The 15622-nt window shown below is 39.3% G+C and overlaps 2 protein-coding genes across 4 annotated transcripts; one reads left to right on the forward strand and one right to left on the reverse strand.

Moving 5' to 3' along the window:
- The first annotated feature begins 895 nt into the window (after positions 1 to 895).
- Positions 896 to 5791, forward strand: LOC119490243 (cell adhesion molecule 2-like). Of its 3 annotated transcripts, none has more exons than XM_037773511.1 (6): positions 898 to 1169; positions 1738 to 1852; positions 3694 to 3747; positions 3874 to 3933; positions 4790 to 4837; positions 4933 to 5791. In XM_037773511.1, exons 2-6 carry the CDS (start codon positions 1846 to 1848, stop codon positions 5103 to 5105), a joined length of 342 nt encoding a protein of 113 aa, XP_037629439.1. In that variant the 5' UTR covers positions 898 to 1169; positions 1738 to 1845; the 3' UTR covers positions 5106 to 5791. The 3 variants fall into 3 exon arrangements, with proteins under 3 accessions (XP_037629440.1, XP_037629439.1, XP_037629438.1); XM_037773510.1 differs by having other exon boundaries at positions 899 to 1169; positions 1775 to 1852; XM_037773512.1 differs by lacking the exon at positions 1738 to 1852 and having other exon boundaries at positions 896 to 1169.
- Positions 5792 to 8078: 2287 nt separating this feature from the next.
- Positions 8079 to 14892, reverse strand: dazap2 (DAZ associated protein 2). Its single transcript, XM_037771738.1, has 4 exons — positions 14701 to 14892; positions 13147 to 13265; positions 12812 to 13060; positions 8079 to 11112 (listed from the first exon to the last, which is right to left on the reverse strand). Exons 1-4 carry the CDS (start codon positions 14711 to 14713, stop codon positions 10984 to 10986), a joined length of 510 nt encoding a protein of 169 aa, XP_037627666.1. The 5' UTR covers positions 14714 to 14892; the 3' UTR covers positions 8079 to 10983.
- Between the last annotated feature and the right edge of the window lie 730 nt (positions 14893 to 15622).

Genomic DNA, 15622 nt, shown 5'->3' on the forward strand with positions numbered 1-15622 from the left:
ACCCCCACATGAAAACTATGAGGACCTTAAACTTAAAACACGCACTATCTGGACTATCTGCATCTATCTGCACTACCTGCAACCACCTCTTCTAACCACTGGTGCACTTTACACTTTAGACTTACTTTACACTACATCCCATATACCATTTTATAGACTGTACATATAACATCTATTTATTGTATACTACATTTTTTATTGATGGACAGTACACGCTATGTTCATTCACTATGTATACCTGCGCTTTGCTGCTTTGACACCTGAATTTCCTCCCAGGGATTAATAAAGGTTCATCTTATCTTATCTTATCTTATAAAATGTGGAGCTGCTCAATAGACAATGAATGGGGAGAGATGTTACAGATGACACTGAGAGCATCCAGAGGAATGTTCTGACTATATGTGAACATTTTCTGTTTCACAACTGAGAACATTACAATAGAATAAAGCTCATTTGGGTATAAAAAAGAAACATTCTGTGTGTCCACAAAATTAGTCTTCCCATTCATTGTCTGTGGAGCAACTCCACATTTTATACCTGATGCCATCACAAGTTTGAGACTTACTTCTCTGGTTTCTGGCTTTGAGAGAGAGGAGATCATGTTCACAGATATTGATTGAACTTTACTAGACCATGGAAATAATATATTGGAATACTTAATTTAACTGAAAAATTAGTAGGCTAAATTTATTCATATGAAAATAATTTATTTGTATTTTACTGTAGAATGGACAGTCAAAATAAGAAAATTATGAAATGTAAAAAAAATCAGATCTACCTTAAAATAAGATTTCTAGCTAGCTAGGTAGATAACTAGCACGTCCTCCTACTTCTCTACTCTGCTCCACATTTTTACCTCAGGAGTGATACATCTTGCTGATAGACCATCTTTGACACGGAGAGGGGAGGAAAGGGAGGGGCGGAAATGGAGAGCGTGTGCAGCAGCATGACGAGCACGACTCACGAGGGCTGTGAGAAGAAGTACAGCTCCTGACTATTACTGGAGTTCACACATGCACTCTCACACGACTCCACACACTCGCACGCAGCTTCAATTTCCAAGTGAAGTTATCCAGTGTGTGTTGGTGTTCTCTGCCTCGGGTTGAGGAGGGAATAAAGCGGGTTTGTTAAGCAGCAGTTCGGTGTGTGTCCTGCTCCGCTGCCACCAGGTAGGTGAACCAACAGCTGCAGCTGGATGGATGTTGTCTCATATGTTGTCTGATTGTTGATCGGTTGAGAATCACGAAGAAAACGTGGTTTAAACGTCGCTGTTTCTCTTCGAGGGGACTTTATGTTAAGTCAGTTAACTTAATGAGGACGAAGAAGAAGTTGTATTTCTTTTTAAAAAGCTTCGACTGAGACAAAGAAAGTCAGCGTGTCGCTAACAATGGAGGGAAAGGTGTTGACCAGTTAATCTGCTGAATCAATAATGTGTAACGTGAACATGGTTTGACAACGTGATGCGGAAATGTGAGTGAGATGTGTGCTTGTTTGTTTCTTGTGTCTTTCCAGGTAGCCAGTGAGTTCTCTGGTGTTTGTGTCTTTGCAGGTAGCCAGTGAGTTCTCTGGTGTTTGTGTCTTTGCAGGTAGCCAGTGAGTTCTCTGGTGTTTGTGTCTTTCCAGGTAGCAGTGGAGTTCTCTGGTGTTTGTGTCTTTCCAGGTAGCCAGTGAGTTCTCTGGTGTTTGTCTCTTTGCAGGTAGCCAGTGAGTTCTCTGGTGTGTTTGTGTCTTTCCAAGGTAGCCAGTGAGTTCTCTGGTGTTTGTGTCTTTGCAGGTAGCCAGTGAGTTCTCTGGTGTTTGTGTCCTTCCAGGGAGCCAGTGAGTTCTCTGCCACTAATAATAACCATGAACAGTAAGTCCACCTTTTAATCAACTTCAATGAAGTGCTTGTATGTCGGTCTTCCTATCTGTACTATCTTCCTGTTATGACGCCTTTGATTCTTGAAGGTATATTTAAATAAAATAATAATAGACATGCTATACTTCAGAGTAATATATTGAGGTTGTCAGACTTTACCAAAGTATTTTAATTTCATGCTACTTATTACTTATTACAGACATTCGATGATTAATCAATTAGTTGATTGGAATGAAAGTAATTGTCTACCATTTTCATAAAGCAGTTTTTCAAGAAGAAAAGACAATCATTTTCTGTTTCTCTGTCTAACGTTATAGTAGACTGAGTTCTGAACTGTTGGTCGAACAAAATAAGACATTGAATGACGTCAACTTGTGCTCTAGAACATCAACTAATTAAGAAAATAATGTGCAGATGAATCAATAAAACAATCATTAGTTGCAGCCCAGAACTACATTTCTCTTCATGATTAGATATTGACACTTTGCAGATTCAGCTTTTACATACAAAACAGTTGATGATCTTATATAGAATATGATATGTGGCATGGATGAACCTATCCAACGGTTAGTTTTGTAGTTAGAACTGGCTCCACCTCCACCAGATCCAATAATCCAATAATAGGACATAACAATGACTGGGGCCATTCTGCTGCCTAATGAGAGGACTTTTACTTTTGATACTTTTAAAGGCAAAGTATGTAGTATTTCGGGGATCTATTAGCAGAAATGGAATTTTTTATAATCCCCTGAAACTAAGAATGGCTGTGTTTTCGTTACTTAGAATGAGTCCTTCATATGTACATAGGGAGCGGGTCCTCTTCACGGAGTCCTCAATGTTTCTACAGTAGCCCAGAACGGACAAACCAAACTCTGGCTCTAGAGAGGACTTTAGAGTTTTAATGTTACCTGGGAGGCCACCGTAGTTCTCTGACACGCTTGTGAAACTGTGGTAACGTGAGTGTAAAACCGTGGTGGTGCCGTCTGACTTGCTCCTAAAGTAGTGTTATTATGGTATGGATGGCTTCTGAGCGAGGCGAACCAGTGTTTATCTCGGTTTTGCAGTCAGCGGCTCACGTTACTGCAGTCTTGGAAAGGGAGGACGTGAGCGGAGTTGGTTGCAATCTGCAACCACACTGCTAGATGCCACCAAATGCTACACACTGTCCCTTTAAGTACATTTTCTTACATTTTGCTGATCAGGGCTGTAATTAAATAATCTTCAGATTACTTTCTCTATTAATCATTTGGTCCTACAAACGTAAGAAAATGGTGAACAAATGCCCGTTACAATATCCTCAAGCCCAAGGCGACGTCATCAGATGTTGTTCCACCAAACCCCAAAATGTTAAATTTTGAGTAACTTATGACCAAGAAAAGCAGGACACTCTCACATTTAATAACATTTGTTGGCATCGTTGCTAAAAGAATTCTCAAAATACCAACTGATTAATTTTCTATCGATCGATTAATCTGTCTCTATTGCTGATGATACTTTTGTACTTCTACTTTAGTCAAATTTCGATGCAGGACTTGTTATGGAGTGTTTTTATAGTGTGGTATTGCTACTTTTACTAAATGAAATGCTCTCAGAACTTCTACCACCGGTGTGTTCTCTGATTAAGTCATTGTGACACAGAGGATTCTGAAATAAACAACAAGAGGTTGACAGGTTTGTTTCAGTCCCAGCCCCTAATAACCAGATTACCGTGTCACAACACTTAATATGCCCTCCTCAGCCAGCAGCTATGTGGTTACACAACTCCCTCCTAGCAGACAGTGTGCTGAAGAGAAAGAGCCCTGTGACATTTTTAACTCACTTTTTTTATCTTCCAGATTCTGATATGGCGCCCTCGACAACCCTCACCACATACACAAATGCGACAGAGAGTGAGTGTTGTGAACTTACTCGCTTGGCTTCAAATCTCTGAGTTGCAGCCAACAAGTATCCTGATATGGTAACCTGATAGTTTGTGCTGTTTTATCAACACATGTCATGCTTGTGTTTTGTTCCAGCGTCAGATATGGGGCCTTTAACATCGCTTCCCACACAAGCAGACACCACCATGATTCAGGGTAACTCCTACACTTTCTTATGTTTTCTATTACAAACCAGTCTCCTCCTGGACCCACACAGTTGTGAGACATACTTGCCAACCTTGAGACCTCAAACATGAGGAGGATTTCAAAAGCAAAGCGAGGGGTGTCGGGGTAGAGTTTCAGACACTTTGTTTCCTGCATTCTGGTGACTTTTAAAGAATGAAAATAACAAAATAATTATCATTGTAAAGTACACTGCAACAGCAGTTTTATGTTAAATACTTTTAATTTGACGGAGTAATGTGAACCTGTGTGAATCTCTGGCATCAGGTTTCATTCATTAAATCTCTGCCCCTGCTAGACTACGTCTACTACTGTCCATTTCTCTCTCATTCTCTCACTGAAGATCCTTTCAGACCCATTATTTCCAAGGGCTTGCGCCAAACCACGACGGCTTTTTGCTGTCAAAAGCCCAACTTTGGGTGTAGTGCACACTGACAATGTGCGTTGAACCCAGCGGCAAGCGCAGCTCAAACTGTGAGCAGCTCTCTTCCCCCAGGAAACGGCATTAGGTGTAGCTGTATTGTTGTCCGGGAGGAAACAGTAGAGCTTATACACGCTGCACAGTGCCAGAAACAGAGTGAGATAATGAAAAGGGGAAAAAAGTGACCGTTTCTCATAAATTGGGAGAAATGCAGGAGAATTGTGACCCCGGGAGGAAACTGGGAGAGGACAATGAAAAACAGGAGGCTCCCAGGAAAATGGGGAGGATTGGAAAGTATGTTGTGAGACAATTGACTTCCTCTCCTGCACAGTAGAACAATGGTATGACCTTTCTACCTAGTCTGTTCCCAGTCCCCAGTGATTTAAAAACAACTTGTTTGAATTTCAGTGGTAACCACAGCAGCCCCCTCCAGTCCAGACTCCGCAGTTGTAGCAGGTACGCGTTCACACTTTATCCTGAGCTGTTTCTTATCATAATGTCTCAAAACGGCATACAAAAAAAGATTCTTTTTTTGCCTCATTTTTTTCCAGTGGTTATAGTTCTCATCCTGCTGACGGTAGCTGCTTTGGGCTTCCTGCTGTACCGGTACCTCTGCCACAACAAAGGAGACTACAGGACGACGGGGGAGCCGGCTCCAGGCGAGGACCCCGACGAGGAGTACAATAACCAGGCTGTGAGCGAAAAGAAGGAATACTTCATATGAAGCTGGTGAAGACTTAACAGGCAGGGAGTGGAGAAAGACAGATTGGAAGACAGAAGAAATAGGATTGTTTTTTGATGTGTGTGTTGTTTTGAGGGAAGGCTGAGACTTCCTGCACAAGGGTGCAGAGAAACCTTCAGATTTAGTTGTGAAAAACACAGAGGCAATACCAAAGATAAGATAGTTACAGCAAGAGTGAGTACTGACGGATGAGGAGCAGGTGTGTGTTCAATTAGCAGAGCTATGCGTGACACAGGTGGTGGGATTTTAGTATGTCACAGTTAACATGATCAGTAAATACTCAGCAACAATCAAAATGCAAGAAAAGCTTGTCTGCACTATTTATCAGCCATGTTTCAGTTGTTCTCTCTAGTATCTGCAATATGTTTTATTGTGACAGTTTTTTTCTCCACCTAACAAACCTTGTACAAGATGTGTTATGAAGCCATTGGGGGAAGTCACTTTTATATTGATTTGCTTTTAAAATGACAGGTTTTTCTATGCAGTTATTTTATAAGCTTGTTAAAGACAGTGTCCTCCTTTTTGTATTCAGGACAGCCTAAACGTTATTTGATTTGTACATGGTTTGTATTATTGCTTGTGACCCACGGTTACTGATGACTTCCCTATTTGAGATAAATATGGAAGGCAATAAAACTTGTTCTTGGACTGGTGCCATTACAACATGACCGCTTACAGTGATGTTTGAATGTATTTTGAAATGGAGTACTCCAGGGATGACACATTTTTAAAGCCCAACCACGAAGTTAGGGCCAACCCTGGTTGCCTAGGCAAAGAGCCGATGGGATTGTTCTGTTGGGTTTTGGATTATTGCAGAAAATAAGCTAAACACACTTTTATGATACTTACACGTTTTGTTCAGCAAGATAATCTTCACAAATGAACACCTCTATGATATTTGAAGCATGAATGCAATCAGCAGAAGTAAAAAGCTAACGTTAGGCTATAAACAAACTACATCACGGTGGCATGAGAAAGAGTAAACACAACGAGGCTGTGAAGGAGGACGAGTGGCGTGATGACATTTAGTAGTCTCATTTAGCCACTTGTTAGCCACTGCCTTTTTTAAGACACGTAAAAGCTCAAAAATGTATGAGTGGGGGTATTTTTTTGATGTATTTTATGTCGTAGAACAAAACGTTAAAGTCTCTTCAGCTTGTGTTAACCACAGACCAAAGTTCAGCCATCTAACTAAAAACCCGTTGACTTCCAGACGACGGAACCCAAAGTGCTAAAATGCAAACTCATTTCTGAGTTTTAGCACTCATTCCTGCAGCACTCTATAGGCAATGTCATAAACCCACAATCTGACTTTGAATCGCTGATCAGTGCACAAACAATTGAAATGTTTTCCACTGCGTTTGTCAGAGACACCTGGCTAACTCCAGTATAATCCCATCCAACCGTCCAGTACAGAACCCCACTATTCTCAAGCTTCTGTTCACTTCTTGTTGACACTGTTGAGTCCAGGAGATGACAAAATATTGGACACACCTTGCATTTCCAATAAATGATGACAAACTACAGCTTCAAATGATTACAATAGATGTGAATCATCACAATCAACAAGAAGTGACTTGGCTTGATGAGCTTCATTAACCCATTTGTGCCCCAAGATTGTATTTAGTATGATGAGGGAAAATGCCACATTTGTTCTGATTGGTCAAATGTGTTGAAATTTGGTACGGACATACTTTGGGCAAGTATATAACAGTACAACTTTGAAATTTTTAGATGGAATGAAAAATCACACTTTTATTAGTCAATAATAGTCAAAATCAGGACTTTGAAAAATTAGGAAAAATGCTAACATTGTTTTCCATATGACATTTTTTACACTGCATACGTGTGCATATCTTTGATATTCAACTTGTTATGAGTTCATAGATACCAAATACTTGATTGTGCTCCTTGTAGTTTCTGAGATACAGCCATTTTCTTCTACATCATAATAAATGTAGCTTTTGGGCACATGGGACTGTTTAAAGCAGCAGTAGGTAGAAATGGAACAAATAGGATTCAAAAAGGTTACTTATATAAAACTGTCACTGTATCCTGACAGTGGTGCATGAGACAGGTAATCTGAAAAAAATCATGCTCCTCTGTGTCCTCCGGTGCTCCTAATGGCATCTGTAAGATTTCACAGACCGGAGGAAAACAACCAATCAGAGCTGAGCTGGAGCCTTGCCGTCTCTGAGCAGCTGTCAATCACTCACCAACTCCGATCAAACGGTCAAACTAGGCAGCGCTGATCAAATATGAATCAATATTCTGTTACTGTAATGACTTTCCTGTGTAAAATTTTCCCAAAACACTTTTTTAATGTACTGTTTAGCTGTAAAATGAGAGTTTGGGACCCGGCCGCCACGTTGAGGAAATGCCAAGCACCGCTCACAAGCCGGAGCCAACTCTCTTCGGAGTTCTGATCGGAGTTTGCGAGAGATTGACAGCTGCCTCTGTTGAATGAACAGCCAATAGGAACGCTCTCTCTCTGAAATGACCTGTGATTGGCCAAAGTCTCCCGTCACAGGCTAGATGTTCTAAAGTCTGAAAACAGAGCCATGAGGAGGAGCAGAAGTCTAGTTTTCTCTCAGAACACTTGAATTACAATATGCTGAAAGGTTATTATGGAATTTTGCCCAATAATGCTAAAAATATTCTGCCTACTGCTGCTTTAAATGTAAAGTATATTGCAAAAATAGTAGTCCCACGTGCCCAAATACTAAATATAGTATGGTAAGAAAAACTCACTTTTCAGCCAAACGGTTTGACCGATTTTGAATTTTTTTTTCACATTTGTGCTGAAGCAAGCTCGGAGAATACCTCCACCAAATTAAAAATTTCAGTTGTGCGCACAAATGGGTTAAAGGTGTGATTTATTGTGGGCTGTTGCATTACAATGCGGTGTAACTCGGTGTAATGCTAAGGGGATTTAGACAAAAATACAGATCCATATTTGACTCAATACCTTTTATATCAAAGTGACAATATTTTGGTTATTGACTCTTTCATACAGTATGTATACTAAACTAAGGTGGGTGGTAATTATTTATGACAAAAAAATCTTGATATCGGTATGAAGGCCAAGCAAGTAGAAGCATCCACTCAAACAATCAAGTAAGTTGGTAAAACGATCAATCACCTGTGATGCAGTCTGGCCAGGGAAAGACAACAGTTAAGCTCTAATCACAACAAAACAAGAATCCCAGATGTTATCTCAGGTCACAATCTTGAAATAAAAACTTGTCCTAATACATTGTATATGTAAATAAAATTAAACAAACATGCAGCATTTCAAATTTCCAAAATAACCTTTATTCTAAACTTACATTTTAAATTTTAAGTTTAGTATAAAAAAGTTAAGTGCACCTAAGACCTTTTTTCAAAGTATTATTCCATCTTTGACACTCATCTCCTTTAGTAATCTTAAAAGATAGAATGTGTACCAAAGTCTATCACATCACTTTAGTACATACATCTATTTTACAAAATATTGTAAAGAGAATCCCTGAACTATAAATGTCCATAATCCTTCAACAGAGAGTTAATCCATTTTGCTGGCTGTGGTTGGCATAGCATCTACTGGTCAGCTGTAGTTTACAGTACTTCATATTGCTGGGACGAAGCCACCATTATGCTGCTTTATAAACAAGAGATGGAAAAAAAGAAAGAATTCTATTTTAAAGTTTTAATAGCTGTGGCCTCCGTGTGAAACAACCGCATGAGTGACAATAAATGAACATTGAGCCATTTTAAAGAACACTCAAGTGACACGTCAGTCCCGTCTGGTGTTGAAGCTTTGTGTACGAGCTGCTGATAGGAGTTCATCAGATGAACGGAGCACATTTCCAGACAGCTGGTCTCTCGGACTTAACGCTGAAATCGCTGATTGTCGGTCGACAGCATTTGTTTTCTGGTGGCCACAGCTGTTAAAACTTGATACGGCGTGTCGGATACCCAGTGACACATTGACGCTACCAGACACCAAAATGAAGGATATCTACAAATATAGGGCATCCATACTGACTCGGCTAGTTTCAGATACCTTATTTAAGTTTGTAAGATAACATGGAAGTATTCTAAAGTTTAATTAGCAGCACAAAAATGTCTTGGAAATGAACAATTATTCTGACAGTGATGTAGCCTCATTGCAAGCTTGCATACACGTTCAGGCTACTACACAACACGACACTTTCAAATGGACTTGATGATTTGTTTAATCTAAAAATGTTCAGAAATCTCACAGCTTTTTTAAAAAAGTCATGAAAACAGAATTTAAAGAAAGAGAGTAACCCCTTGTCTGCAACCTCTCCCATTTTGCTTTGCAGTGCATCTCAGATAAAAAGTGTTTAATCAAATGTTTACATAGCAAAGGTGCAAAAGTATGCAACAACTTAAAAGATGTGATTAACCCACGTAAAGTGACATTAACACGCTGACTAACAACTGCAGTCATGTCGGACTGAAGGACCGACAATCTCATACCTGCTCACTCAACCATATGTTTGCTTTGAAATTGAGACTTTTCAAATTTCAAGTCACAACCAAACATAAGTGCATTGTAGACCAAATGTTTGGTCCAACCAGCTCATTGGTTATATTAACACACGCCTAACTAGTCATGTCAATGTGGAAAAGTAGTGAAGGAAAAAAAGAAATATTTATTAAAGTCTCCTCGACCTTTTGAAAACGTCCAAACTAATGCTTTCACAAAGGAGACCATTTTCTACGGTGAATAAATATTTGATGATACCAAATGATATTGTGTGAAAAGACAAACAGTGGAGGGTAGTTCTTGAAGTCTGTACAATAAAACATTTAGTGTATAAACTCTGGGTATCCGACTGTGAAATAGAAACAGAAGACAAAAAAAAAAGCTAAAATGTTACACCAACCACCCCTTCCCGTTCAACTTACTATTTGGATTTACTTTAATTTCTTTCCTTTAAGTTTACTGAAGTTAATTTGCTTTAAATTAGGGCTATCCCCAGTGCTCTTTGGCACTTGACTATGTTCATCTACAAATTGCCCAACAAGGTACAGTAAACCACTTTGGATATTGCATGAAATCTTTTCTTAAATTATTTGCTTCAGTTTAATTTATTTTAATTTACAAGTGATTTAAATGTAACAATCTTGTCAGATAGACTGTACAACAAAATTTAGCTGTGATATTTTAGATAGTGTGCAAAGGACAAGACGATTCTAGCTAAAAGCATCCAAGATGCTTCTTCTTCTTTTTTTATTTTGTATAGTTGAGATGTAATTTCTCATGATCATCATACTGGTATTTACATGAAACTATTACACATCTATTAATTTAACTACACTAAAAGTTCTCAAAAAAGACAAATGGAATTTTATTTTTTTTTAATGCAACTTTGTAACTGCGTTTCACTTTCACCATAAAGCAGCTAAACTATATAATGCGGGTCTGATATTTCAATATTTCATTTAGCTTTTACAGGTATACAAGAACATCTCGATGTTATTTGCGATCCGTTCGATCAAAGGAGACCAGGTCTCTTGAACAAATACAGATGCCTGAAAGAGGTCCAATCTGGAATGACCAAAGAGGTTTAGACCCAATGAAGAATTATGGAATGAATTCTACAACTTTAAAAAATTTGCATTTGTCCTCTCCAGGCAGTGGCATTCATCGTTTGATCTCTAGGTCAGAAGTGGAGTACTGTACCTTTTCACGAGGGCTCTAAAATATTACATTCCGTTAGGTGATATCAGTATTGTGGCATGGCCAAGCAGCCTGAAGAGGGAGGCGTATGGGATAGGGGAAGAACTGGGGGCGTCGTTTGGGACGGGGACACGGTTTAGGCATGGAGGAGGAGTTGGACAGTTGCTGTTACCAGATGGTATAACCGCCATTGGATCCGCCCAGGAAGAAGTTATTCTTGCGCTGTGCCATTACAACGTTGGCACCCTGCATGGCAGCCAGTTGAGCTGCGTTGGGGGGGTGTCCAGGAGGTGGGGGCTAGAGAAGGGGAGACATAAACATTGGTAGAGAGCTGATCAACTTGAGACGCCTCAGATTGCAGCCAAGGAACAGATTTTGATAAGAAGTTAAAGTGAATTGGTTGTTCCATTGCAACATCAGCGCCCAGCAGCAAAGCTACGCTTCCCCCATTTTGGACTGAGAGCAACTACTGGACGCCAGTAAAACGTCCGCCTATAAAAGTGCTGTAAAAAAGTCAAACTAATTTATTCCATCGTCATATTCTGCTGAAATGGCCTGTGTTGAGCAATAAAATATTCTAAATGTAATAAGCATTTTCAGTCCAAAATGGCGGCAGCGGCTGTTGTTAAAAAAACAAACAAAAAAACATGTCTGTTTGCTTCTATACTCTGATATATACTCTATACTCTGATGGTGTTTCTGTACAGCCACCTCGCCTACTGCAAAAAGGCAGTAATACCAGAGATTTGTCACCAGTATCCGAGGCAGCTCCTTCCTTTTAAAATCATGCTATGTAGCTAAAAAAAAAGAAGAATTAATGTTTTGCTAACAGCATCATTACATTATTAGTAGTATCAATGGATGTTGAATTGCTTGCTAGCTCAGTGATTCTCAAAGTGGGGTCCAGGGACTCCAGGGGTCCGTGGCACTCTTTCAGTTCGGTCCCTGAAATAATTTGCTATAAATTATAAAATTGTGCTGTATCATTAAAAAGTCCACATCTACAGATGGGGACCATTTCATCAATAAAACAAATAGATTGTGTCCATTACTCCAACCCAGGCCAATAGAAACGGATATAATTGTGACACACAGCAATAAGTTTATTATTTTTAAGTTGAAGCACTTACTGAAAGTCAGATGTAGACTGGTAAATTTTAATATCTGGATTTATTAGGACTATGCCAGTCTTGCTACATTTTTTGAAAGCTTTTAAGATCAATTACTTGAAATATAGGCTATAAATCCTGTCAAGTTGAGTCCAAATGCAATTTGAATGAAATCACCCTCTTTTTAAAAAGGTAAAGAAATGATATTAACATTCAATAACATTACAAATGTCCCTACTATTGGACTAATAAAGGATTATGTCATCTTATCTTAATATGATTCAAATGTAAATGTGTTTCTGTTTATCAGTATGAAACATGTCTGAGGTATTCATGGTGAAGGTTTTAGACACAAATAGCTCCCATGGCATCTAAGAGTACAAATGGTAGTCAGCATTATGCTTAAATTGGTGTTACGATTACGACGGGTCCTTTAAGAGATCCCTGGCCCCAAAAAGTTTGAGAACCCCTGTGCTAGCTAGTCAAGCTTGCTAGCTTTGTTAAGATTGAAATTGGTACAAATGACCTATATTAATGTAACACTAAGCAATTAGTTAGCTTAGTTTGTTCCACTTGTGTCTTTGCAGTCACAAATAATGGTAAAATGATTTGAGAATTTGATCAAATTAGAGTTAAATCCTACTTTGAACTGAATGCATAGCCACCGATTTGACTGACATGAACAGGACAATAAAGTTACTGGGCAAAATAAAAAGTCAGTAGCTACATGGGTGTTTCTTAACTACATAAACCAATGATCTACGTTGGCGTTCCTGTCATGCTATACAGGAATGCCCCCACGTGGCTGCTATCAGACTCTACTGATCAACTTTGGATTGGATATATTCTGTTCTCCAGACATACAAAGACACTCGGTGGATACTTACTGGGATGGAAACACCGCTGCCTGCCGTGAAGCGAGCACCAGCATCAAAGGCGCTATCCACCATCACTGTTGAACCAGGGGGGTACACGGCTCCCATGGGGTAGTAAGCCATGGGGACATTCTGGCCCATTTGCCCAACTTGCATGTGTGGCTGCATGGGCATGAACATCTGAGCACCAGGGTAGTGAGAGGACATCTGTGCCACCTGACTGGGCACCTGATGTGGAAGCACATATCTGGGCTGATATATCTGCGGACACAGAGATGAAAAGAACTGAATAGAACTGTTCACTTAGAGTAGTGTGTCATCATAGGACATACATATGTGACAGTTACCTCAGAATATGCAGGTGGTGTGTCTGTGTAAGGAGGTGCCTGAGGAGACATTTGCATAGCAGGAGGGTATACAGGTGCAGAGCTCTGCTGAGGGTACACAGTCTGCTGTGGATATGAACCTGCAAAACAACATTTGACTTTAAGCAAACGGTTGTCATTTAGTCTCAACAGTGACTGACACAGAAATCCAAGGTTGAGTGAGTGATGGTGGTTTTTGATGGCACCGTGTTGAGAAATTATGACAACACTAAACTAAGAATTTAGAGGTCAAATGTTTCACAGAAACAACAGAATATGAACAGAAAAAGACATAGATGTCATGTTTATTGTCAGGATAAAACCAAGAATACACAGTTTCAGCAGTAATAGAATATATAGAAATTGAGCACATACTTCATTGCTTGTGGGGTGAAAGGTAGTGTCAATTCCAGTGCCCCATGATGGATAAAGCCCATAAGTACATTTCATTTTATACACAAAGATAAAACGGGCCCTGAGAAATGTTCTTTCAAGGGTTTCCATAAATCCTTAAATTACATAAGAAAACTGTGAACTAAGTATAAACTAATACAGTTTAAAGTATTGGGTTTTTTTCAGGACCAGGGTTTTAAAAACGGATAAAACGTCAGAAAAACATAAATGCATCCAGGTGATCATATAACACATCTACTAAAAGCTGAATGCTTTATTGGTTATTCGAGAGAAAATTAATTTTGATAATCAATTGATCATTTAAGTATTTTTATTTAAAGCAAAAACGGTCAAATTGTCTGGTTCCACTTCCCCAGAAGTCTGCTTCTCTTTGTATTCCTGTCGGACTAAACAAGTCCTGAAACGATCCCAATGGGACCTACCGAGGAGCATGGTGTGCTATATGTGGTGCTATCTGCTGACAGAAGCTACACAAAGAAATTATTGGAGAAAACAATCGGTGGATTAATCGATAATGAAAATAATCTTTAGTTCCAGGCCTGGGCGCTTCAAAAACCTGCTAGCAACAAAAGATCTGAGTATGTTCAGATAAGGTGCATAAAGCCGAGGAACAAAGCTAGACTATGGACCTATAAATATACGGATACACATACTGTATGTACAAAGGAACTATACAGATGGACTGTTACTCAAATGATGGATACAGATTTAGATTCCCATGGATGGAAACCACAACTGTGAAATCCTGTTAGCTAAACCGTTAGCTTCGCTTTTAACAGCAGCCTGTATTGAGAGCTGCTGGCTAGCTAATGCTACATAATGCTACATGATGCTACATAATGCTAGATGGTGACAGTAAATCCAGCCGTTCATTATTTACATCTACACTATTTTAGAATAGCCTAGATGGCCGACATCAACGTGTGTGCTAAGCAGTTAGCAGAACACTAGTCCGTTTATTGTCATGTACGTAGCTGAACGTTCAGTCCGCTTCAGATAAACACAACCAGAGAGCGAGAGACAGAGAGAGACAGAGAGAGAGAGCTCTTCATCTCCAGTTATCCCGTCAGCGTCGTCAAACGGACAGCTGACTAATGAACTAACCGAGGTGTGGATAAATACCTTTGTTGTTCATGGTTCTGGTCTGGTCCGGAGGATGAGCAATATGTGATTAAAGCGAGCTCTGCGGATCTGGTCACGGCCTTAGAACAGCTTACGGCTTCACAACGCTTCTCTTCACTTCCTTGTTTTTCAGCTTCTTGTTGTTGTGGAAGTGGTGACGTCAGTCGCTCTCTAGCGCTGCTTCCACGCATTCCGTGCTTTAACTGCGTGCGTGCGCGCGCCCCCTACAGGTAGAAACGGGAAGAACGTTCAAGAGTGAATGAAGGTGAACTGATACTGTAGATAGATAGAGAGATAGATAACGAGATAGAGAGATAGAGAGATAGATAGAGAGATAGATAAAGAGACAGAGAGATAGATAGATAGATAAAGAGATAGAGATAAAGAGATAGAGAGATAAAGAGACATAGAGATAGATAGACAGATAGATAGATAGATAGATAGAGAGATAGATAAAGAGATAGAGATATAGAGATAGATAAAGAGATAGAGAGATAGAGAGATAGATAAAGAGATAGAGAGATAGAGAGATAGATAGAGAGATAGAGAGATAGAGAGATATAGCGATAGATAGAGAGATAGATATAGCGATAGATAGAGAGATAGAGAGTTAGATAGATAGAGATAGATAGAGATAGAGAGATAGATAAAGAGATAGAGAGATAGATAGAGAGATAGAGAGATAGATAAAGAGATAGAGAGATAGACAGAGAGAGAGATAGAGAGATAGAGAGATAGATAGAGAGATAAAGAGATAGATAGATATAGATAGAGAGATAAATAGATATATAGATAGATAGAGAGATAGATAGATAGATGGATAGATATATAGAGAGATAGATAGAGAGACAGATAGATAGATGGATAGATAAATAGAGAGATAGATAGATAGATAGATAGATAGATAGAGAGGTAGATAGAT

The sequence above is a fragment of the Sebastes umbrosus genome, chromosome 6, assembly GCF_015220745.1.
Source record: "Sebastes umbrosus isolate fSebUmb1 chromosome 6, fSebUmb1.pri, whole genome shotgun sequence".
NCBI classification, from domain to species: domain Eukaryota; kingdom Metazoa; phylum Chordata; class Actinopteri; order Perciformes; family Sebastidae; genus Sebastes; species Sebastes umbrosus.

Bases quoted from the DNA above. Each gene is read 5' to 3' on its own strand.
- LOC119490243 (XM_037773511.1), top strand. The intron at 3,748-3,873 runs GTGAGTGTTGTG...GTTTTGTTCCAG, and splicing joins ATACACAAATGCGACAGAGA to CGTCAGATATGGGGCCTTTA. The intron at 4,838-4,932 runs GTACGCGTTCAC...ATTTTTTTCCAG, and splicing joins AGACTCCGCAGTTGTAGCAG to TGGTTATAGTTCTCATCCTG.
- dazap2 (XM_037771738.1), bottom strand. The intron at 13,061-13,146 runs GTAACTGTCACA...CTGTGTCCGCAG, and splicing joins CACCACCTGCATATTCTGAG to ATATATCAGCCCAGATATGT. The intron at 11,113-12,811 runs GTAAGTATCCAC...CCCCTTCTCTAG, and splicing joins GCAGCGGTGTTTCCATCCCA to CCCCCACCTCCTGGACACCC.